General features: G+C 41.3%; 1 protein-coding gene across 7 annotated transcripts in view; it reads right to left on the minus strand.

Moving 5' to 3' along the window:
• The window catches only part of CALD1 (caldesmon 1), a 185,720-nt gene that overhangs the window by 25,170 nt on the left and 137,246 nt on the right, over positions 1–23,304 (minus strand). For 4 of the 7 annotated variants that reach the window (XM_082693298.1, XM_082693297.1, XM_082693299.1 and 1 more), the window contains 3 exons: positions 14,841–14,987; positions 10,418–10,820; positions 3,238–3,380 (listed from right to left, as the gene is read on the minus strand). In XM_082693298.1, coding sequence (XP_082549424.1) covers positions 3,238–3,380; positions 10,418–10,820; positions 14,841–14,987 — 693 coding nt within the window. Of the gene's footprint in view, positions 1–3,237; positions 3,381–8,532; positions 8,608–9,874; positions 10,821–14,840; positions 14,988–23,304 lie in introns of all 7 variants that reach the window. The other 3 variants (XM_082693295.1, XM_082693294.1, XM_082693293.1) reach the window with 1 other exon arrangement.

Below are 23,304 nucleotides of genomic sequence, written 5' to 3' on the forward strand. Positions count from 1 at the left end.
GTTCACAGGTTGTGACGGTAGAGAAACAATCTCTCTGCACTAGTTCAAGGTCTTCACATCTTCAGAAATGAGTTTGCTCTTCCTTTTCGTCATGTTAGTGGATGGGCATTGGACTCCACTAGGTGTCGCTCAGTCTTCATTTTGGACAATGAAAAGGTCCATCATTAGGGACTGGTTCAGTTACTCGGGACACAACCACCCATGCGGGGGAATATGCTAACATTATTAACTGTAAGCTTATATTCACTGGTCCAGAAGGGTAGCTATGATATAATGCAAGAATCAATTAAAAATATATATTTATAGTTATATACACATATACATGCTATATATATTTCTCTATTTTGAATATATGCACATAAAAATATCTGGATAAAATGTTACTGGTAGTTATCGTTGGGTAGTGGGTGCTTGTTTTTGCACTTCTATTTTCTGAATGTTTCATAATGAGTATCTTTTTTCCCCTATAATTAGAAAAAACTTTAATTACCATGTTAAAAATAGACCACAAAACAAATACCTGGTTTTACGCTTTTTATAAAGTCCTTGGTATAAACTGCTTTTTCTATACTTTGCTAATTGAGTTGATTTTTAAAAAATTTGATGCTTTAGAGAAAACAATCTAATCACAAAAAACAGAGAACTATCAGATGCCTGGGTGGGTCAGTCAGTGAAGTATCTGCTTTCAGCTCAGGTCATGATCCTAGGGTCCTGGGATCCTTGGCTCCTTGCTCAGGGGGCAGCCTGCTTCTCTCTCTGCTGCCGCTCCCCCTGCTTGTGCGTGCGCGCTCTCTCTCTGACAAGTAAATAAAATCTTTAAAAAAAAAAAAAGTCCTTTAGAAAAAGAAAAATCAGGGGTGCCTGGGTGGTTCAGGCATTAAGTGTCTGCTTTCGGCTCGGGTCATAATTCCAGAATCGAGCCCTGCATGGGGCTCCCTGCTCAGAGGGAAGCCTGCTTCTCCCTCTTCCATCCCCTCTGCTTCTGTTCCCTCTCCTGCAGTCTCTCTGTCAAATAAATAAATAAAATCTTACAAAAATAAAAGAAAAAAAAAGAAAAAACAAAGGTCAAAGGAGGCAATAATTAAATCAAACATAGGAGCTTTGGTCAAAACAGTACCAAGAGCTTTGTCGACGTCACCTCTACTCAGATGTACCAGCATGCCCTCAGCCCAAGGGTGACACTAATATGGAAATTTCTCCCAGAAGGTCTCTCCTCTCTCCTTGCGTCCTTAGGCGTATGTCTAGATGAACATCAGATCTTTCACCACGAACACAGTTTGTTTGCAGTTAGGCTAGTAGGCACGAGGCTATTCTAAACAGAGGATTCCACTCCCTTCTTTATAAAGTTCCTTGCTTTATAAGTATATATAGCAAAACCAGGCCTCTCTGCTTCAGTTGGCATCAACTTCAAACTGAAAGTAAAACTAACCTATGTTGGCAGCTAAACAAAAACGAATGATATGGTGGGGGCTTGTTTCTCTCTCTTTTTTTTTTTCTGCCCAAAGATGGAAAAATTAAGGCTAGAGTCACATTTTAGAATTCTCAGTGCTACACCTGCTGCCATCCTTGTGATTTTTCTCTTTGAGTTCCCAGCTCTCTGGATTTCCACACTCTGGGCATGTTAATTATTAATATGAGTTTGAACTAGAGCTGGTTGGCAAGTTTGCTAATTGTTAACTTCTTTCTACTGAGAGATTTTAAAAAAACATTACTTTTCTTAACAAAAAATTTACTCATACCCCCAAAACCCATTTTAAACTATCAAATAAGACAGTAATATTGTTAGGCAATATTCGTCAGATACTTTTCATGAACCTGACACCGTTCTAGGGCCTTGAAATATTAAACTACTGGCACTCCAGCAAGCTTTGGGCTTGCTTTGGACAACCATCAGGAATCAACTCAGTTTCTAGATTTTCTATGAATTCTTAATAAACTCTTACTGCTCTACTTAAAGTCTACTCTCTGGCCAATCACAAGGAACATCTATAGGATTTGCATATCCTCCTCCTTTTCAGTTTACTTAGGCATTTTCTGCACACATTTTCTTTATAGGCTTGCCCTTGGGTCAATGTGATTCCCCTTCCACTCAAATTTTTATCTAGAGAAATTGTTTGGGGGGGACAATTAAATTTCCCCATTTTAGCTTGCTTAGAGGAGCAGAGCCCTAGTAGCTCTGCTGGCTTCTGAATGCCACAAAGGCTTTGGGATAAGGAATATGTCCAGCTTCTACACAATACCTGCTCGTGGGGGCTTTCTCATTTGAATTGTTCAGGAAAACAGGGTCTACAGGCAAGACTGCTGCCAAAACAAGCCCATGGGAATCCACGTTTCAGGGACCCACAATTTTTCCAGGACATCTGGCACAGCAGCCAGTGACATAACGGAGGTAGGAATTTGGCACCCATGGTTGGAGGGAGTATATGCGTGGGGGAGAGGCACAAGGCATCATGTGGCCAGGTGTCCATGGCTGGCTTCTGTAACTTGAGTCCTTCTACAGAACTGGGGGGAGCGCTCAGTATTCAGTGTATCTAGAAGTAAGGATTTACCTGTGTGTACTTGTCTGTCTGTCCTAAAATCAACTGTCCAGATATTCAACTTGATGGGGGGAAGCTGAAGCTATGCCAGAGGGTTGTCCAAAAGGTATTAAATGGAGTACGGGTGCTCTGCCCTATTCCTTCCTCTTTGATATTCCCAATGCATATTAACATCAAGTGCTCTCGAAGTTCTGTGATAAAGAGATCTAATTAACTTAGTTTAACCTAACATTTCCTGAGTATTTGGCCACAGGACAATCTCAGTTTTAAGCAACATTTATTTATAATCTTTAAAAATATATATATTCTTGAAAATGGTACTGACAAGTGTCTCTTGGGAAACTGGCTGGACCATACAGAGAATCAATGACATTAGCCCCAGTCATAATGCTTTCTAATAAACCGATCTTACTTGAGCATATTAGTCACGGAACAAAAACATGGATCCTAAGCATGATCTGCTTTGCTAAATAATGGGAAAAGCAGATTAAACCTTGTCTGAGCAATGACTGCTGGTCTTCTGTTAGTGATTGATAGCCTGACCTGCTGAGTATCTCTGAGACAATGGTCAATGACTTCACAACAGAAATATGTTGCCCGTTTAGCACGTTTCTGTCTGGAGGCACAGGATAGGGAGGCTGATTATTGTTTTTTCCTCACATGAGAACACAGTCATTGTTAAGGAGCCTCTGTTTCTTACCTGAAACTATTCTCGGTGTGTTTAAGTTTGTGCGTCATGAATTCTCCATTCTGTGACTTCACTTCTGTAAATCCCTTCTTTCCATCCAAGAAGCTCTTCACTTCTTTGGGCTCTTTGTCCTTCTTAATCTTCTCATCTTTGATCTAACCAACAGTACACATCAGGAAGAAACATAATGATAAAAGTCCCATTAGGTTTTGGTTGGTATCACCAAATAAGACCCAGAATTATTAAGAAGCCAGGAAACTCAGAAGTAAAACCAACCACTGGAGAATGATGTGGTAGAGCCGGGGTCAGAGGAAATTCTTAGAGCGTGAGCTATGGTCCTCCTGCCTCCGTGATCTAGATCAGAGATCTAGATCAGAGATCTAGATCACAATTTTACGAAACCAAGATCATCCCTGATTTCACTGGGGTTTTGTTTTTGAGAGCAGTGGAGGTGTTACTGTTTGGAAACTATTATTTTCTGGGAATTCCATGTAAGAGTAGATCTTTGTAGTTCTCACTGAAAAGAGTGATCATTAGTGTGCCAATGATGGGAGAATGGCCTGGTTGGTTGGACAGGTTTTTGTTTTCCTGGATGAAGACTCTGTCTTAGAAAAGGACACAAATGTGTTGAGGAGGGAAAAAGGAAACCTACCAATGAAACCTACCAGATCTGCCAAGCCAATTTTGGCCTTTGGCAGAGGTAGCCCTTGTATTTTAATCAAATGAGTAACTAGGGTTCTGAGGACTGAAGATATAATAACCCTACCTTAGGGGAGACGACTCAGACCTGTGGGACCATGTTGGTAGTCATCTAAACCACTACATTTCTAATGCAACAGGAAACTGAAGTGGTTTTGTGATTGTTGAGGAGACAGAGGAAAGTGATATATGGAAAGTGGGTGTTAGCTTTAATTTTTGTGAGTTTTGTCTTACAAGGTCCTTACAGTAAATGAGACACATTATTTCAAAACAAAGTGAATTTACATAGCTTGTTAGGGGGTTGAGATTACCTGTATCAGCTCACCCATTCCTAAACCATGAGTGTGAAAACAGGAGAGGTTCATTATTGCTCTATTCAGGACAACCAGGGACAAGACACTCATGTTCTGGAGCAAGCAACAGAGGAAGTGTAGGCATAAGAACTTGGGCCTTCAGGAGATGCCCAAGATGGTCTCCTCTTATCCGATCTCACCTTTTCCCAGCTATTCCTCTGATACCCTCTGAACACTTACTCCTGAAGTGCGGGTCTTACTAAGCACAGTACTTTTATTTCTCTTCACTGAAGAGCCTTGAATAGTCCTCTGCCTGACGGCCTTCTTTGGATGTTATTTGATTAAATGACCACAGACTGACTATTCACTACCATGTGGCCCTTAGTTAAGACTTCAGTCTTCCTCCAAGGCTATCCCTTGGATATGCTGAAAAAGGGGGCTGTTCTTCTGCCATTCTCTCTGAGAGCTTTGGCTAGAAGTTAGGAAAGCTGAGTTTTTGGTTCAGCGCTGTCAGCAGACTAGCTAAATGAAATCACCTGGTTTCTCTGGGAGGTTGGCTCTACACATACATTAAGAGAGGTTGGACCAGAGGATTCCTTCCTCATCCTTTATCCTGTCATTTCCCTCTTGGCTCTTGATTTGTTGTGAAAGGCTAGAGAGAAGAGAGGGAAGTTCTGAGCTGTCCTAAAGCTTGACTGCAGCTCCTTGGTGGCGGTTCTTGCCCCATAGAAAATCTGTGTTCTCTGGGCGGGCAGGAGCAGACATTGCCTGTTCTCGTCCTGACCTTCATTGCTGGATATTGTCCCAGATACCAGGGACTGGAGTTTATATCCTGGTTAAGAAGTGTCTGGGGATGCAAATTTGGGTCCTGTTTCAGGAATCCACAAAACACATTCTGAGTCAAATCTCATGGTTTTAGGAGCACTATGCAAAGAGAAATTACCTTTAATTCATTTCTCCTATTTTGGGGTCAGAGATATTTCCAATCTCCCAAAATGTATTAACTGACTTATTGACCAAAAATATATATAAAGTAGATTTGTAAAACAATACATGTCTAAGAGAAGAAAAATCCCCCTCCCCTCTTTTCCAGCTCTGCCTTTATTGGCAAAGTCTATAGGGGATGGATATTCTCTTTGGAAGGCTTTCTCAGAAAAATTCCCAATGATGGGGTGCCTGGGTGGCTCGTGAGTTAAAGCCTCTGCCTTGGGCTTAGGTCCTGGTCTCAGGGTCCAAGGATCAAGCCCCATATCAGGCTCTCTGCTCAGCGGGGAGCTTGCTTCTTCCTCTCTCTCTGCCTGCCTCTCTGCCTGCTTGTGATCTCTGTCTGTCAAAAGAATTAGAAAAAAAAAATCTATTAAAAAAATTCCCAATGAAATGATGATTTGAGTTTGCAAATGGTTTTCTCTTTCTGGGAAATAAATAAATTGAATAAATAATTCATTCATTCATTCATTCATGCCTTTAAATCTTAAGGAGAATAGTGGAATAGATTCGATAGATTCAACCTAAACTCATGAAATTCTGAGGGAAAAGCATTTGATCTGCTAGCATGAAGAAAATCTGTGTCAAGGGGTTCATAATTATCCTGAAAAGCTAACGTGCTTCACATTCAGATAATATTAGCATATGAGAGGCTCTGGTCAAATGAGACAGTTGGATAAAACTCTGGATATTTGGGATATCCAATGGGCTAACAACACATGGGTGTATGGGAATTCAAGTGACATGTCATGGTGCCAGAGAGACCCTCAAAAGGTCAAGTGCGCAAGTCAAAAAGACTGAGCTGTCAGTCTCTGCAGAATGATGTTTTGCATTATTTGGTTTCAGGAGAGTGACAAGAACCGATGCAAGTTACATTTCACATTAGGTCTGACACATTTCTGTTAGATTCAGAAGCCTCAGTTCTTTTCTGGGTCCAATGTCTGCCACATGGATGTCTTTGCTACTGCAAGTGTGGTCTGTGAACAACACGGACCTCAGTGGTAAGCTCGGACTCCACCCCAGACCCACTGAGGCAGATTTTGCATTTTGTAAGATTCCAGGTAATTTATAAGCATGCCCATGTTTGGGAAACTTTGGTACATGATATGAATATCAGTTTCAGTATTACATGAACAACTCTGCTGGACACAAGTTTTCTGTTAGAGGCCAGGAAGAAAAAACCAACCAAACAAAAAAACAATTAGGGGGTGAAGAATGAAAAAGAGGCATTATTTAACTGGGGAGGAGAAAAAAAAAGCTAAGTTTCAAGGTTGGTGATGTTCTGTGTTCCATCGCCACGAACAGTTAAAACTGCAGGACTGCAGGGGGAGAAAGACAGTTTTTTCCGAGGTATTAGAGTGACTTCTGGAAATGTTTTCTCTAAGAAGTCTCATGTGATGTTTGTGTTTACTTGCGGTTGACTGATCCTGCTCATTTCCTTGAAAGGAAATATTTTTTTGGTTGTTTTTTAACAAAAAAGGAGGTAAAAAAAGGAGGAAGGTGTTGAAATGTAAAATATGATTCAAAGCTGTTTACATAAAGTAACCACACAACTAGCTGGAGGGGGGGGAAATCTAGTCATCCAACTAGTAATTGACATATGCAATGTTAAAGCAGAGATGCCAGATTTTTTTCCTTCCTTCCTTCCTTCCTTCCTTCCTTCCTTCCTTCCTTCCTTCCTTCCTTCCGTTTTTTTGAGCCTCAACTTAGTGGCTAATCTGGCCTTGTGTAAAAAAGGGGCCAAAAGTTTTGGGATTCTAGAATGGGGTGTAGAGCAAACTGGGAAAGGGGCAGGTCTGAGATGGTTATACCACTAACACTGTTGGGACTGGGGCCCTCTCTGAAAAGAGGCAGAAGGATGAGCGCCCTTTCTTGCTCAGGGGCACAATACATAGACATAGAATGTTTGTGTCATTAAAAACAAGTCACATCTTAGGGAAGTCAATTACATTTTAAATACGGAATCCAAACAGTGCTCTTGCAGCTTCCCTTCCCCCACTGAGTTAGGACCTCATGCCCTCTTCCTTCTGTAAAGCTGTCCACCATGAAACACCAGCTTTATCCAAGAGCCTAAGTGGAACATTTTTGGTTGAGTTTAGCTCCCAGTAACTTTCATTTTTTTTGCAGATGAATCTGTAGGTGTTTTTCCGCTATGAAATGAGAACAGTGCTTCCCAACAATATTCAACCATTTCCTTAGCCGCCTCGTTTGAACCAAATCCAGCTTTCTAGTTCTCAGCCTTTACGCTTCCACCTTCCTTTAAATGGGTGGTGTCTGCATTCAGTACCGACTCCCAAACCCCCTCGAGTTTCATTAGAAACAGGAAGGTACGTACATCTTAACCAAAACAAACAGAACATGATCTAGAGGTTCTTAACTTTTTTTTTTGTGAATCTTATGAAAAAGCATTTAAGAAAATAACCATCTCCCTGCTGAATCTGGTTTACCTAATTTTCTAACTACGGATTTTTCTGTTTCTTAATATATGCCACAATGGGCAGACAAGTGCAGCAGAAGTCGATCTGAGCTAATAATTCAACAGCTCTGATTCAGTCCCATGTGCAAAGTAACCCAAAATACCTACCTTCGATAATTTAGTTTTACCACATTTAAGCACTTTGAACTTATGAGATATTGTTACAGATTTTAGGATTACTTGGGACTGACACGAGGCCAGGCTTTCTGATGTGGCATTTTGATCACGTGGGGCGTGATGACATTCTCTAGACAGCGGCCCTGCCCCCACTGACTCGCTCACTTACCTACAAACACCCTGGCACCAGCTCCTGTGTGTGCCTCAGAAATGCAATGCAGTACATTCTGCCAAACTTTTCTTTTGAAAATCAAATACCATCTTCAGTTCATCGAATTTTCTACTGAGATGGGGGCGGGTAGTGTTTTTCCTTTGGAAAGTTGTTATCATTAATCAAAGCCAGTTGAAAATACCCCACAAGGGAAATTCAAGTAGGATGGTTCAAGGAGAAAAAAAGAGCACTTAGAAGAGCAGAAAGCGGGAAAAATGGATCTGATCAGTGTTTTTCAAGATTTCTGTGACCCACAGCCAGAAGGACAATTTCTGTCATGATGTAGTACTGCTTACAATATCTGGTATCTTCTATTTTTTGGTTTCGTGTCTTAAAATGTCATTGACATATTTAACTACTTTTGAGATGCTTTAAGTTGATTTCACCATTCAGTGAATCATGAAGGTCAAGTCATGGCTTGAAAAACACTGGATTAGAGGTTACAATTTTGAGATCAGCAGATCTGAAAAGTCATGGAATACTCTCTCTGTTGCTTTATGTTTAGGTTACTTCTCAGTAATATTTACCTCTTTTTTGAAGGTAGGCTTGTCTTCTTGGGATTTTTCTCTTTTAACTTGTGCTTTGGCCCCCTTTTCTTCTTCCTTTTTATTTTCAAGAGTGGCAAGGTCACTTGTTTAAAAGAAGCCCTTTCTAGCTTACAAGAGTGAGGGGGTGCTCAGGTCACTCTGCACGTGGCTCAGGACTTTGCTGACTCAGTGCTCACATAGGCCTGGGTGCCAGTGATTTTGAACAGCAACGTGGGATCGTTTCTTTCCACCAAAACTGTTTCTCACGTGCCTGCCATTGTGCTCCCTGAAACCTGGCGTGACGTGGTGGTCCTTTGTGCATGTTTGCAAACCATGTGTGTGGTTTGGTGCATTTTGTTTCTGATGGTCCCAAATGTAGCTGTGCTCATGAGCCCCATGTAACAAGCAAGAGTGAAAGACAACCTCAGCACAATGCAGACTCAGTGATAAGGGTTCTCTCTGCAAATGAGAATATGCAAGCATCTTTCTTTCTCTCCTTCTTTTATGGGAGTAGGGATACAGGCCGTGGTTAGCTAGAATGCTTTCAATGCAGGCTTGCAGACAGAAAAAAAGGTCTTTCACAGCTTGCAAACACCTCCTCCCTCCATTTCCACCCTTCTCAGGCTACATGAATTTATTTATGTCATCCCAACGATAAAAGCAGCAAAATGCATGCTCTTAATTACCAGTCAGTTATAAACTGATGCCACCCCAGATGAATGGCTTTCTGCAAGTCTGCATTAAGCTCAGGTCTACATGATGGCAAATTGTGGTTTTGACATACTTAATGAAAGGTCCAAATTGGCTTTTTTCCTTCCTTCATTACCAGGTGATTTCAAGGGGGTTATTTTTGCCTTCTTAAGATGCAATTTCTGACCATGATTCTTTATGTCATTTTCCCACCCCACCTTTTATAATTTTTAATGAAATGCCAAACATATGGATAAGGGGAGGAGTTACGATCCTCTTGCCTCATGTAGACCTATGGCTAGAGATAAATTGTTAAAAGGAAAGAATTGAGATTCAGGTGCAGAATTGTAAGTCAACACAGCACTGCCACACTTATCATCTCTGGGTTAATTCATTTTTCTGGTATTCATAACAAGCAAGCAAGAGCAATTAATCTCTCTCTGGCTGTCCTAGTAAATTGGGTTGATTGACTCTTTAGCCATCGACTGACTGCTTCATGCTTGCATATTGCTATGGCCGGAAAAAATGAACAGCTTGCCGACTGAGCAAGCACGTGGGGTTGCAGGAACGTGCCTCGGCCCCAAGTCCGATGTGCATTACATTTCTCCCAAGTCACAGGCATCACACGTTTGGTGCAAAATGCTTACTGTACCTGTTTCTTTTGCACAGCTGTCTGAAGTTTATCTTCTTGCGCTTTCTTTTCATTTACCCATTTCCCTTCCATTTTCTCCTCTACCTTTTCCCCTGTGTGCTTTTTCTCTTGCATTTCGCTTCTGTTCTCTTCTAGCTGCCGGAGCTTCTGCTCTTCTATCTTAGCTTTCTGCTCTTCCTCTGCCTTTGCCCGCTGCCTCTCTTCCGCTGCTCTTCTCTCCCGCTCAGCCCTCTCCCTCTCGGCCGCCTCCCTCCTTTCTCTCTCCTGCGCAGCTGCTCTCTCTTCTGCTTCCAGTCTGGCTTGCTCCTCTGCGACCCTCTGCTCTTGCTCAGCTTTAATTCTGTCTCTTTCTTCCGCTTCCATCCTGGCCCTGTCTGCCTCAGCTTGCTCCCTCCCTTCTGTCTCCAGGCTGCCATTGTGCGCGACCTCATCTGCACCCTGTTCCTGCTCCTCCTCTGTTCTAGGCTCTTCTGCACTGAGCTGCCCCGTTTCCAACGGCGGGACCGCTGTTTCTGTTGTTCCGCCTTGCACGGTCACCTCTACCTGATTTTCTTCCCGGCTCCCTTGCTTTGGCTTCTCTTCCTCCTCTTCCTCCTTTTCTTTTTCTTCCTGCTTTTTCTCCTCAGCGTCCCTCCAGTCGTTCTTCTGATAGGACTTGGTGACGATTTCCATCTCCTCCATCTCGTATCTTTCCTGGCGACGCTCACTCTTTGCTTCCTTCTCGGCAGCCTCGCTGTCGGCCGCGTTGTTCTGCATTCTCCTGCTGGGCAGCGACAGGCCCCCGTCCGTGACCGTGGGGTCGAACTCCTTCTGCCGCTCCAGGGCTTCCTGCAAGCGTTTCTGGCGTCTTTCCTCCCGCCGAGCCAGACGCTCCAGGAGCGCAGCCTCGTCGTCGCCCTCCAGCTGCGTGTGTGCGGTGCTTGTCTTGACCTCCTCGTCGGCCACACTGGACAACAGAAACGACACCAAAGACAGCTGCTGATGAATGGGTCAGCGGGATCCGCGCGGTCTGATGGGTGCCGGGGCGAATCTCACGGTCCCATGTGTACCTAGGGGACGCCCCCACCCTCGGTACCCATTTTTCTGGTGGCGCTGGCCTGCCTAGTGGTCAGTAGACCGTGCATGCAGGCCTCTGCCCTGGGTCTTTCTCCCGCCACGGGCATCTACTCTACCTGCCGGAAGTGCTTTCGGAATCGGGGCACTGGAGAAGGCTCAGTGTATCAATACCTCCGCTCCCCTCACCTTTTGCGGTGGATAACTGGGGTGCCTGCCCCGCCCTGGATCTCAGAGTCTCCCGGTGGAGGTAAGCTCTGGATCCCATGAAACCTTTATTTGGTCGCTCTCCCTTCCTTGGTTCACTGTCCCACACTGTGACTGGTGTCTCGGGATCGGTTCCCAAATGAATGACTTGGGCTTAAATCTTTTTTGTTCCAGAATCTGCTTCTTGGGCAACTCAAACTAAGACAAGGACGAAACTGAGAAATTAGCTCCTCTAGTATCATACAGTATTTTCACCTGTCGCCAAGTCACCTAGAAATCCTGAGCTGAATCTGTGGGGTATAAGGCACTTGGAAAGGAAGGAAGTGTACATCACAGAGTGGTGATGCCGTATTTATGCCAGTGACCCCCGTGGTACAGGCATCTAACCAACCGTCACAAGTCATACTCCCCCTTCCGCAGTCCTAGGGAAATCACAGCCAGTCAAGGAGTCTATTTCTGACCCTCCCCTCTTTCTTGCATCTAGGTGGAGCCCTGTGTCCAGTAATTCCCAGTCTAGTGTCAGCAGAAGTGATGTGTCTAGACCAAGACAACTCCGAGGCAGAAGTGCATTCTTCACCATCTCTATCTCTATTAAGTAGATCAGAAAACTTTAAAGCCCAGGAGTTGACACAGTCATAAGAGGAAGGAAAGGAGGTGACCAGTTCTGTTTACTACTCAAAAATACCACACTAGACTCATTGGTGTTACTGTACCAAAATTATTAAAATTTGGGGCTCGTTGTTACACCAGCTGACGTTACCCTAATGCACACACTGTCTTCACTCTTTGTCAAGATTTCCATGAATAGAGGGTCTTTTGCCCTTCTCTGTGGTAGACAAAGAATAGTTAAATTTGATGTTTATTCAAACAGAAAAGCAAAATATCTAAAAACCAAACTGTACCAAACCTATCACCTTACTCACTATTATAGCTCAAAGCCAGAGTACTTGGTCTCCACTGGCATGAAACAACCAGTCATGTGATACCAGAAACTGTGACCAGAGTTGGAAAAATAGATCTTATAAAGTTTAGAAACTCCATCAAATTTCATAGTTCATATTGAACTGGGCCCTTTTGAAGTTCAAGTTCACTTAATTTTGGAAAAACACATCTCACATTTAACAATAAGAAATGGCAGAGGAAAGGCTAGATATTAAGCTTCCTTGGCTTTAACTCTTGCTGTAGGACACTGTCTCCCTGAATTAGACAAAAGTATTAAATTTCCCTAAAAATTTTTTCCCTAAAAAATAAAATTTCCCAAATAGTTTAGAATTTAAGGGGAAACGTCTACACATAAGGAATCTGGATCAACTGAATACAAATAATTTTTAGAAGGTACCAAAAATTCCAAAGCATTAGCCAGATGAAAGTACTCTTGAGTAAAGAAACCAACAGATAGGGTCATCTTGGTGGCTCAGTCGGTTTAGTGTCTGACTCTTGATTTTGCCCCAGGTCATGATCTCAGGGTTGTAACAAAGAGCCCTACTTCGGGTTCCATGCTGAATGCAGAGCCTGCTTCTGATTCTCCCTCTGCAACCTTCTCCCACCACTGTTCACATGTGCACGTCCTCTCTTTCTCTCTCTCTCTTTCTCTCAAAGCAATAAAAACCAGATTCTACTGGATCTTTCTTTGCCTATTTATAATCACAATAATTATCAGTAGAGTTGAGTACCATTTAGGGTCGTTCAGCCCCATGAAGGACACTTCTTGTGGATAATTAATATGTCAGAGATAAATTATATGTTCTCAGATCTGAATATGCTTTATTGAAGGAGCACCTGGGGCTCAGTTGGTTAAATATCTGCCTTCCTCTCAGTCATGATCCCAGGGTCCTAGGATCGAGTCCTGAGTCAGACTCCATGCTCGGCGGGGAATCTGCTTCTCTCTCTCCCTCTGCTCCCCTTGACCTCATGAACTCTTTCACTCTCAAACAAATAAAGCCTTTAAGAAAAAAGAATATGCTTTACTGAAAAAGAATGTGTGAACCAATCAACAGCATGAAATAATTACTATTAATAAATGTGAAAAAAGAAGAGAAAACACATAGAAGCAAGATTTTAAATACTACTAATAACTTGTAAGCCACTGTTAATAACCAGATTCAGGAAAGGCCTCACAATGCCATTTCAAAACTTTCTTTCCCTTCCTGTTCAACTCTAGAATAATAAAGATAGTGAATGACTATGAAGACCTCTTCTGTAAGGCTCTGATAACATTTTCCCAATAATAGTTAAAATTAGGTGCTTATTATGTGCAAGGCACCATGGGTTTCATATGTAGTATCATCTCATTTAAATTAACAACATTCCTAAGAGAGAGTTACAATTTTCATTTCCATTTAACTGAAGAAACACAGTTAGGGAAAGGCCAAATTCGAATTCAGAGACAGTAGTGAACCCTAGAGAACATACCCACAACCTCTTTGCCATACTTCCTCTTTAATTAGGGGCTACCTACCAAAAACAAGGTTTCTATGTCTCCACCTAACCAATAGGTTTCTTTATTGAATTCATCAGGTCTGACAGAATCTTCAAGACTTTTAGACACCTATGTACCCACTCATACTTAGGTTAAAGAGGCCAGAACTGTTTTCCTTCGATTTTTTCTTGTTGGATTGACTTAAAGGAACTATCAACAATGCCCTCCCAACACACACAAAATAAATAGGCTAAAACCAAAACCATACACAGAAGCTTCTGTCATAGCTTCACATTTATTTAGCCCATAAATACAAACAAAAATTATTTTTTTCTCCAACCCCACCCCCAAATATTCTCATCTTTTTTATACCTTGGGGCATAAGATGACATATGTGTGAGCTTAGAAAAGCCCATTTTGAAGAAGTTGAACCGATCAGGAGTTTTCAACTGTCCTGATCGCTACCAAAGCCTGTATAGGAAAAAAATGTGCTAGTAAACTCATAAGCTTGCTTGAATAATTAAGCAGGATTCTGCACCTTGCTGAATATTGTAGTGATCAGAGAATACTGACTGAGACTGTAGATCAGGAAAAATAAGACATCTGCCATTTACATCTACTTTAAAAATTCAAATATTATTTGCTACTGGGAGGCATAATTAAGCTAATAAATTAAAGCTAATAAATTAAGCTAATAAATCTTCAGTTCAAAACAGACGACAACACCCTGAAGAATGAATGTCAATAGTTTTCCTTACTTAAAGATGTAACCCATCATAGTTAGTAAATAAAAAGATTACTAGAGGGCGCCTGGGTGGCTCAGTGGGTTAAACCTCTGCCTTCGGCTCAGGTCATGATCTCAGGGTCCTGGGATCGAGTCCCACATCGGGCTTTCTGCTCAGCAGGGAGCCTGCTTCCCTTCCTCTCTCTCTCTGCCTGCCTCTCTGCCTACTTGTGATCTCTCTCTGTCAAATAAATAAATAAATAAATCTCAAAAAAACAAAAGATTATTAGACTGTAAAATAAAATAAAATAAAGCACTTCAAGTGGGGTGTGTGCAGGGGATGGTAGAGGAGAAGAGAAGAAAGTGGTGGTGTCTGAATTTCTAAATCAGTTTGACTATCTTATCTGATTAGGGGCCTACAATGACCACAAAAATGACGGAATAAGTTAGACTGAGAAAGAGTTGAGCTGGGCTGAGAAGGGAATGCTTTTGCCCAGCACATTCCATTCATCAGACAGGCTAAGAAGTAACTTAGAAGTTCTCCATTCCGGGAAGGACAGTACCTGTTCTGGGCATTCACCTCCACCTGGTCAGTCACCTGCCCCAAGGATTCTTCCTCCTGCTTCTGCCGCAGCCTCTCCTGCCGGGCGCGGCGGCGCCGTTCACGGGCGGCCTCTTCCTCGTCGTCATCGTTCCTCTGGTAGGCGATCCTGTAACGTCACAAAGACAACCTCTTGAGCATGCCAGCCGCCAACCATCTTCACCAGGATCTCTGCCAGATCAGCTCTGAGTCCTTTCCTGACCTCAACCACTGACTGAACCAGAGAGTTCTAAATGGATCGTTCCATTCCACAGAGACATGATCTGCATAGTTTGCAAACTTCTGAGTATTTGAAAAGCACGAGTCTAATAGCTACACAGGACAATTTTCAGTGATCAAATAATAGCTTAACCTAAAAAAAAAAAATACACAAAAGCAGGCTGTGCAGAGACTGTGGGTAAGCAAATTTATATATCTTTACTAAACTACTTATTCTCATGTTAGGATTTCGAGGCAAAAATCTGAAACACTGAATCAAAAAATAATCAAAACACTCGCTTAAAAGATTCAGCATGTTGTATAGAAAAGTATCAAGTTACCAAGCCAGGATTTTGGCATTAGTAAACCCAAATTGCTAATTAAAATGGAGAGTAGGATCCCCTCTTTGCTTGGATTTTATTTTTTCCTTTCAGTTCCTGATCACTGGAGAGGGAAGGTGTTACTGACAACCGATAGGAGGGTTTCCAAGTCAGTGCGGCTCCCTGTAACGCCCCCTTTTTTGCTCTAAAACCCATGCGTTAGGATTCTACCCGCACAGGTTGGGCCCATCGTGGTAGCCCCCAGGAGTATGTGTAGATAGAAACCCAAGAGCTGAGGCAGGTAGGGGAAGCACAGAGGGCTCTCTCTGTACACATAGATGGTATCAGGCTTTTGTAGTTTGTCTGAAGCAAATACCTATTTAGGAAAATTACACAATCACCATCACTGCATTACGTACATTTCCATTAATATTATTCCCAAATCAAGAATTGGAATTGGGGAACTACAGATGTCCAAACTCAAGAAAAAGCGATCTGCATGATTACCCTGGCTACTTGTGAAGGAGGAGCACATCTGAGATAGAGAGTCCCAAGGAAGCAGGGCTAGGCTGGCTGGCCCAGGGCCAAGCTGGCCCGAAGGGGCCATGGGTTGGGATGGAGCCGCAATGCACAGTGGGCCGCTTTTTACATTGGGGAGTTAAAGCCCTTGTCTTATGATATTACTTACACATCTACAAATAGATATCCAGATATATAAACATTTCATGCTTAGAATTCTTACATAATGACAAACCTAAAATAATTTCCAAATGAAAGAAAATAAAATAGCAGAACCATGTAATTTGTCCCAACAATAGGAACCTACTATAACTGATGATGGTTTGCTTATGTTAGATTACAGATGAGACATCTTTAGGCTTAGAGCCGACACTTTATTTCGTCTGGGTCTATCTTTTGACTTCAAGAATACGAACACTATGCATATTTTTTACCTATAAAAAACAAGACTAACCGTTCCACAGTTTGGTTGGTTTGTTCTTTGTTGCTTCAGAAAATCTGACTTCATACTTATTAAAATATGCTAGTGTGCACTACTCAAGTGTCAATGTAAGTAACTAAAATGTCACAGCAATTCTGTGAAACTGACCGGTTTATTCCTACAGATCTGGAGAGAAGGGCGGTGTGATCTCGTTGACGGAGGACTAGGTTAGGACTCAGTAAACCTCGTCTCTAGAACTGCTCTCTTACTAGCTGGCAGCCCAGCCCTTTAACCTGAGTTAAAGTCCCTTGCCTGTAACTGTGTGACAGTCAAATGAAATCCTGGATATGTTATGGTATGGCATTTCACAGTGCAATATTCTGTTGTTATTAGCAAAGTTCACTTGAAAAGCTGCTTTGTGAGGAAAGATGAGTTCAATTTTAGACGTGGTGAATTTGAGGTGACAGCATGACATGAATCGAATGTTCCTTTCTAATTCAATCACACCGTAGTTTGCAATCAAAAGCCCTTCCCAGTGGTTTGGCTTTACTCTTCAGATTCTTGGCCTAATGTTCCTTTGGGTTATTTCTCAGTAGACAGCTTTAACCACAGCAGGGAGAAGGAGCCCTTCATGACTGCTTCCCAAGCTAATCAAGCAGAAAGGCTTAATTCATTCTTCTACATCTCTGGATCAGCCGTGAGGTCTTGGCTACTACTTGGGGGCCTTTCTTTTCCAAAACAAGCAAGAGACCTAAAAGCTCCATCTGGGATATCCTATGCTAAAAACAACTCCCCCTGCCTTCCCCTAAATGGAATCTCACATGAAACCCTCAACTTCCTGCTATACTTCAAAGATCTGAGATATTAATTGCCCTCCACATCCCACCTACCCAACTAGATCTGCCATCTCTCTAGGCCAGGTCATACTCAACCCTTCTTCATCTTGGATTTCTCCTCGGAGGCGGGGGCTGACAACCAGACCACTCACTCTTCTGTCTCTCCTAATTCTTCTTGTTTGGTATTCTCCATTGGTAGCTCCTTGCCTAGGCTACGCAGTTATCAGAGCTAGATTTTTAAGGATCTTTTATTACTACCAATAAAGAAACATATTAAAGTTGTTTTCAAAGTTCAAAACAAACAAGGAGCCAAAATACTTTCATGGTATTTTGAATCACAACATGCCCAGTTGCTGGCTCAGTCACATACCACTTGACTTTATAAGTGAAATTCCGTCCCTGCCAAATGACTTGATACGTGTGGAAATTCTTCGACTCTGAGACTTCCTCCATGAGCCTCAGCGGCTGCTTGGCTTTTAGGCCTCACCCGCAGCAGCTCACCCTTCATGCTACTCCCACAGGTTTATTACTTTTCGTTCAAAATGGACAGCAACTCAACTGTTTAATTTTTTCTGATTCTAAAAGTAACATACATTTCTTATTTGCTTAAACCAGACACTACAGATGTGTAAAAGAGAAAGTGAGAATCAACTCCCTAATCATACCACTCAGATATGGACATAACTAACATCTGATGTATTTTACCACACATTTGTTTTGCATGCATGGATACTTTTGTTTTTAACAAACTGGGACCGTGTTATACATATCATTTCATAAACAGTTTCTTTATTTATGACTGTTTTTAACACATTTGCAAAATCTAATTTTCCACAGCAACACAGTATTCTGTGTATAGAACCACATAGCAATTATATGGATGTACTAGTCTGTAACCTATTTTCTGTAGATGGACAGTTAGGATTTTTCCAACTTTATGTTCTTATAAATGAGGTTGCAAAGGACATCATTATAGATATGCTTTTATGTTCAGCTATTTATCTAGGAAAAATTTTCAGAAGCTAGCATTTCTGAGTTTAAGAATATCTTCATCTAAAAGGCTTCTTTCTTTTTTAAAAAGATTTTATTTATTTATTTGACAGAGAGAGACACAGTGAAAGAGGGAACACAAGCAGGTGGAGTGGAAGAGGGAGAAGCAGGCTTCCCGCCGAGCAGGGAGCCCGATGTGGGGCTCGATCCCAGGACCCTGGGACCATGACCTGAGCCAAAGGCAGATGCTTAACAACTGAGCCACCCAGGCGGCCCTAAAAGGCTTCTGATACATGTTGGCAAATTGCCCTTAACAGAAAGGTATATAACGCCAGCAAAATAAGTGAGTGCTAATTTCACTCTAAGCAGAATTTGTCCAAAGGACAGTCGAGTACGCAGCATCCTTAATATATCAAATGTTAGCACAACCTCTACTTGGAACTCAGTTAAAAACAAAATGTTAACGTTTCTAATCTTCTGCACACTGGACTTAAACATATTTGAAATGCTGCTGACCAGTAAAAAACATACCTAACGCCCACTGGCTTGTATAAAAGTATTCCAATCCCTTTGTTCCTTCTGTGAACCTTCAGCAGATGCCAGCTGAAAGCAGCCCAGTGGTATTCTGCTACTGGTCCCAGATGACTTGGGGCAGTGTGGGACCCAAAGTTCCTCGGAACCATCTGAGAATGGTTACACTATGTTTATTAGACATTTAACCATTTTACTACAATCTGTTCTTCTAAGAAGCTGGTAACTCACTAATGATAGGTAAGGCACCTGTATTAAATATCAGTTTTGATTGGCCAGAATCCATGGTTTTCTCAACCCTGCTGGGTGTAAGCAGGTTTATTATGGAGTATTATGCTTCGTTTCTGCTAACCATCTTCACTCGTCTCTTAGAGAACACCTGGTGAAAGATATGATTGATCTCACTGCAGGAAGGCCAGTGCTGCTGGTAGCATCAAACATTCGGAAGGAAGAGCACGTGTGTGTGTGTGTGTGTGTGTGTGTGTGAGAGAGAGAGAGAGAATAAGTGTTAAAAAGTCTCAAAAGTCCATAAAAATTCCATGATGTTATTTGATTGTGTCAGTGGTATGAAAAAAGGAGAGAGGACTGGCTTGTCTTTCACTCGCAGAACCAGCAGCTTAAAGGTTCTGGTGTTATAAGAAAAAACAGAAGTATGCAATGGGAAAATTTTCTTGGAATGTTGTGGCTTTCACACCAAAGACGTTTTAAGTTTTTACCATCAGAGCCCCATAGCCTCAGTATATTCAAGTAACAAGATAATCATGTTACATGCTGTGCCGTTTAGACAAAAGTTCAAATAAATAAAAGTACTGCAGACATGGCAAATAAGAAAGTCACTGAGGAATCCGTGTCTACATTTGGACGGGCTGGGGTCTGCTAGAAGGGAGAAAGGCGAAGTGGCGAGGCTTCTGTAGGAAGACATTGGAGCAAGGCGCTAGTCATCTTGCCTCAGTATTTCCCTCACCCCATCTTCCCCAACAAATATTTCTCAAGACTTGCACAACACTGGCAAAATTCTTCTAATTTCACCTAGAGTATAGGCTGTTTCATTTTGTTTGTACCCTGTGTTCCCCACAGTCTAAAGAGTATTGTCCTACTGCCTTTCATTTTGTCTTTTTTTTTTCTTTCCATTTTGCAGCTTTCTGATTTGAGACTACAGTAGATCCTTAAAATTTTCAAGCAAAAATGCTGGCAATGTATTTAATTAACCAAACAAGATCTCTTATCGGGAAGTTGGGTTTAAAAATAGGATGAAGAAAAACAAGAACCGTTTTTATGGAGGGGGAGGAAGTTGATGTTACTGCGTGTTTAGGAGCACTGAAGACCTACAGAGAATGAAAAAGAAGTGTGGTTGAGTCTATAATGAGTTTAAATTTACTTACTTTACGTTGATAATCACAGTACTACTCTGAGAAATTAACTGGACAGCCAAATAATCAAGTTTGGATTTGCAATCTTGCTATTGTTTTTTTTTCTTTTACATACATGGTATACATGATACAATATTTTGCAACTTAAAACAATTTAATAATATATTTGATGATTTTCTAAATCAGTTCATCAAGACATAATTTATTCTTATCATCTACTGCACAGGAGCCCTCAGTTTATTTAACCATTTTCCTTTCGACAGACATTTGGGTTTCTCCTAGTTTTTCTCTGTTGCAAATAGTGCTACAACTCTGTTGCATACAGTTCCTTCTTGTGCACGCCTTTTATAGGGTAGATAACTGGGAAGTGGCATAGTGTACGTTCATTTAAAGATTCTGTCCCATCACCCTTCATAGTAGTCACTCTAGATGTTTTGAAGTGAGAATTCCCCATGCTCTGTCACTTCAAATAACCAAGTCACATTAGCATATATTAAGACAGCCCCCTGCTAACTGACAGGACCAGAGAAAATATTTAACTTTCTATATCTTGTATAGCAGTGGTTTCTACTATTTTAAGAAGATGGATCCTTTTAAAATATTAAGAAGGGGGCCTGGGTGGCACAGTCGGTTAAGAATCCGACTCTTGGTTTCGCCCCAGGTCATGACTGCAGGGTCATGAGGTCGAGCCTCACATCAGGCTCTTTGCTCAGTGTGGAGCCTGCTTGAGATTCTCTCCCCCTCTCATTCACACTCTCTCTCTCTTTCTCTCTCTAAAATAAATAGATCTTTAAAAAAGTTAAAAAAACAAAATATCAAGAAACATTAAGGTATCATGATAACTATATTTTTGTTATTTACTAATAAAATGTTTTATAAAATGTCTATAAATTCAACAATACATAAAAGGGTATCTGTCTTCTAAACCACTGCATTTCTATGTATTTGAAGAACAGTTTCTCTCATGCCTGAAACGGGTACTTATCAGACCACAGAAAGTACGGGCATGGATATCAATCTGGGAATCTCTTCCAGTACCTTCACCACTAGAGAACCACAGGTGTACAACAAGAGATGACAAGAGCGCCACAGAACTGACTCTGAATTGTCACCTTCAAAGCCTTTTGTTTTTCAACATCCCTCATGCTAGTGAGCACACCCACACACAGACACACATGCAGACCCACAGGTTAAGTGAAGAAAGCCACAGAGAAAATAAAAGGATCAAAGCACTAAAATGAGGCCTATTTATTAAAGACTTTTTTTTTAAAAAATAAGGAATGTTTCACGAATTTGCAGGTTATCGTTGGGCAGGGGCCACACTAATCTTTCCTGGATTGCCACAATTTCAGTGTCAGTGCTACTGAAGCCAGCACTGCTTACAAAAGACTTAAAGAGGTCCCCATGCAGATCAGTGTCCAGAGTCTTTCTGCCTTCCTTGTCTGTGCCACATTCCCGTATTTTAAAAAGAGAATACTGCACCTAAAATTCCAACAGACTGAATAAATTCACTACCAGAGACCCTACCAATAGTTCACCATTTGCAAATTCACAACAACCTGTGGGCTGGTAGGGTTGGCTGAATTCTCAGATCGGCTCTCCTCTCCCTGCAACCCATACTATTTCCACTTTCACACTTTCATATAAGGAGTTGTCTGAGAGAAGGTGGTGTTGGTTGAGGTGGGGGGATTCCAGGATGTAACTGAGACACTCAACCACAAACATGATCCTGTCCACAGCATTCTGCAGCTCTCCATTCCTCACAGTGGCCAGATTCAGGAGAAGGCCTTAAGGAAAAATGATTTCTTTTTCTTCTTCTTCTTTTTTTAAAGAAAAACTTCTTAGTCAATTGCTTTCATCTGATTTCCCTCACTCTTGGTTCTATGTCATTGTCTTAACCTGTGTCTTAATATGGGATCCAACTTAAAGAGTTAAAACCTCTTGTGGGTTACAGATGGATTCAACTATTAGGAGGCAAAATGACGAATACATACTTTCATTATTCTTTTCCATGTACCAAAAACCCTGGTGACTTTCTTTCATAATATGACTTGTAAGCAGAATCTCCAAACATATCCCATCAGCTCTGTGAATTGCTCAAAAGCTCTTAGCAAACTCTCAGGCAATGCTGTGATTAGGAGGGAAAATCCAACCTACTGAAACAAGTCCTATTTGCCCCAGAGATTTACTGTATGTTCTAAAATTAAAAGAAGTTTATAGCAACATTCCAGGCTCTTAGATATCATTTTGTTTATATGTGGTGTCTGCAGAATGTTGTGGTTTCGTTTAATGAACATAAAGTCCAATTCTGAATGTTTCCCCCTTGAATTCCTTAAAGAAAGGCATTAAAAATGACAATGGAGAAAAAAATCAATAAAAGAAATTTTTAAGGCAGAATAAGTTTAGAAATGGGTTAATAGCTAATAGTCAACTGGTCTGCTAGTAATCAAATTGAACAGAATGAAAGAAAAGTTCCTTTGATTTAGAGTACATATATATTTTAAAATATTGTTATCATTTATTATATATTTATATATTATTTATTTTATATATCTACATAATTATATGGGGTTTTTGGTAGGGAAAGAAGGTAAAAATAAGCTGTCATCATATAATTCACTGCTGTATCAATGGTGTGCCTCTGGCCAGGGTGAAGGCATATAGTCTTACTCTGAAAATTACTCTGAAGAAATTTACCCAGGAAGAGAGGTATGTTCTATTTCAATTATTCCCTTTCTCCACCCCGAACCTTTCCCCTAACACCTTTATGAGAATTACTACAGTTTGCATAGCAACAGTAAGTTTTAGATCCCAACAGTAAGACACTGTGTGCTGACATCCTCCAGGGCTCTGATACATGTCATCGCTGCCAGCTGTCACCCTCCGCCTTCCACATGCTTCATACAATGGTGACATTCCATAATCACATGAGTTTTATAACCACAGACCACGGTGCAAAAACATGTCATGTGCCATGGAGCGGAGTAGAAAACAGCATCAGACAGTGAAATACGCACACCCCTCCACCTTGCCTTCCTCTGGGTTATTTTAATTATTATTATTAATTATTATTTAATTATTATTGTCAATTATTACTCTCCTACTTTTTTTTTTTGGTAGTTTCACTCCCAAGGTATGCATGACTCAACAGTTTATTTTATTTTTTATTTTTTTTTAGAAGATTTTATTTATTTATTTGACAGAGAGAGATGACAAGTAGGCAGAGAGGCAGGCAGAGAGA

The sequence above is a fragment of the Mustela nivalis genome, assembly GCF_964662115.1.
Source record: "Mustela nivalis genome assembly, chromosome: 12".
In the NCBI taxonomy this organism is placed as follows: domain Eukaryota; kingdom Metazoa; phylum Chordata; class Mammalia; order Carnivora; family Mustelidae; genus Mustela; species Mustela nivalis.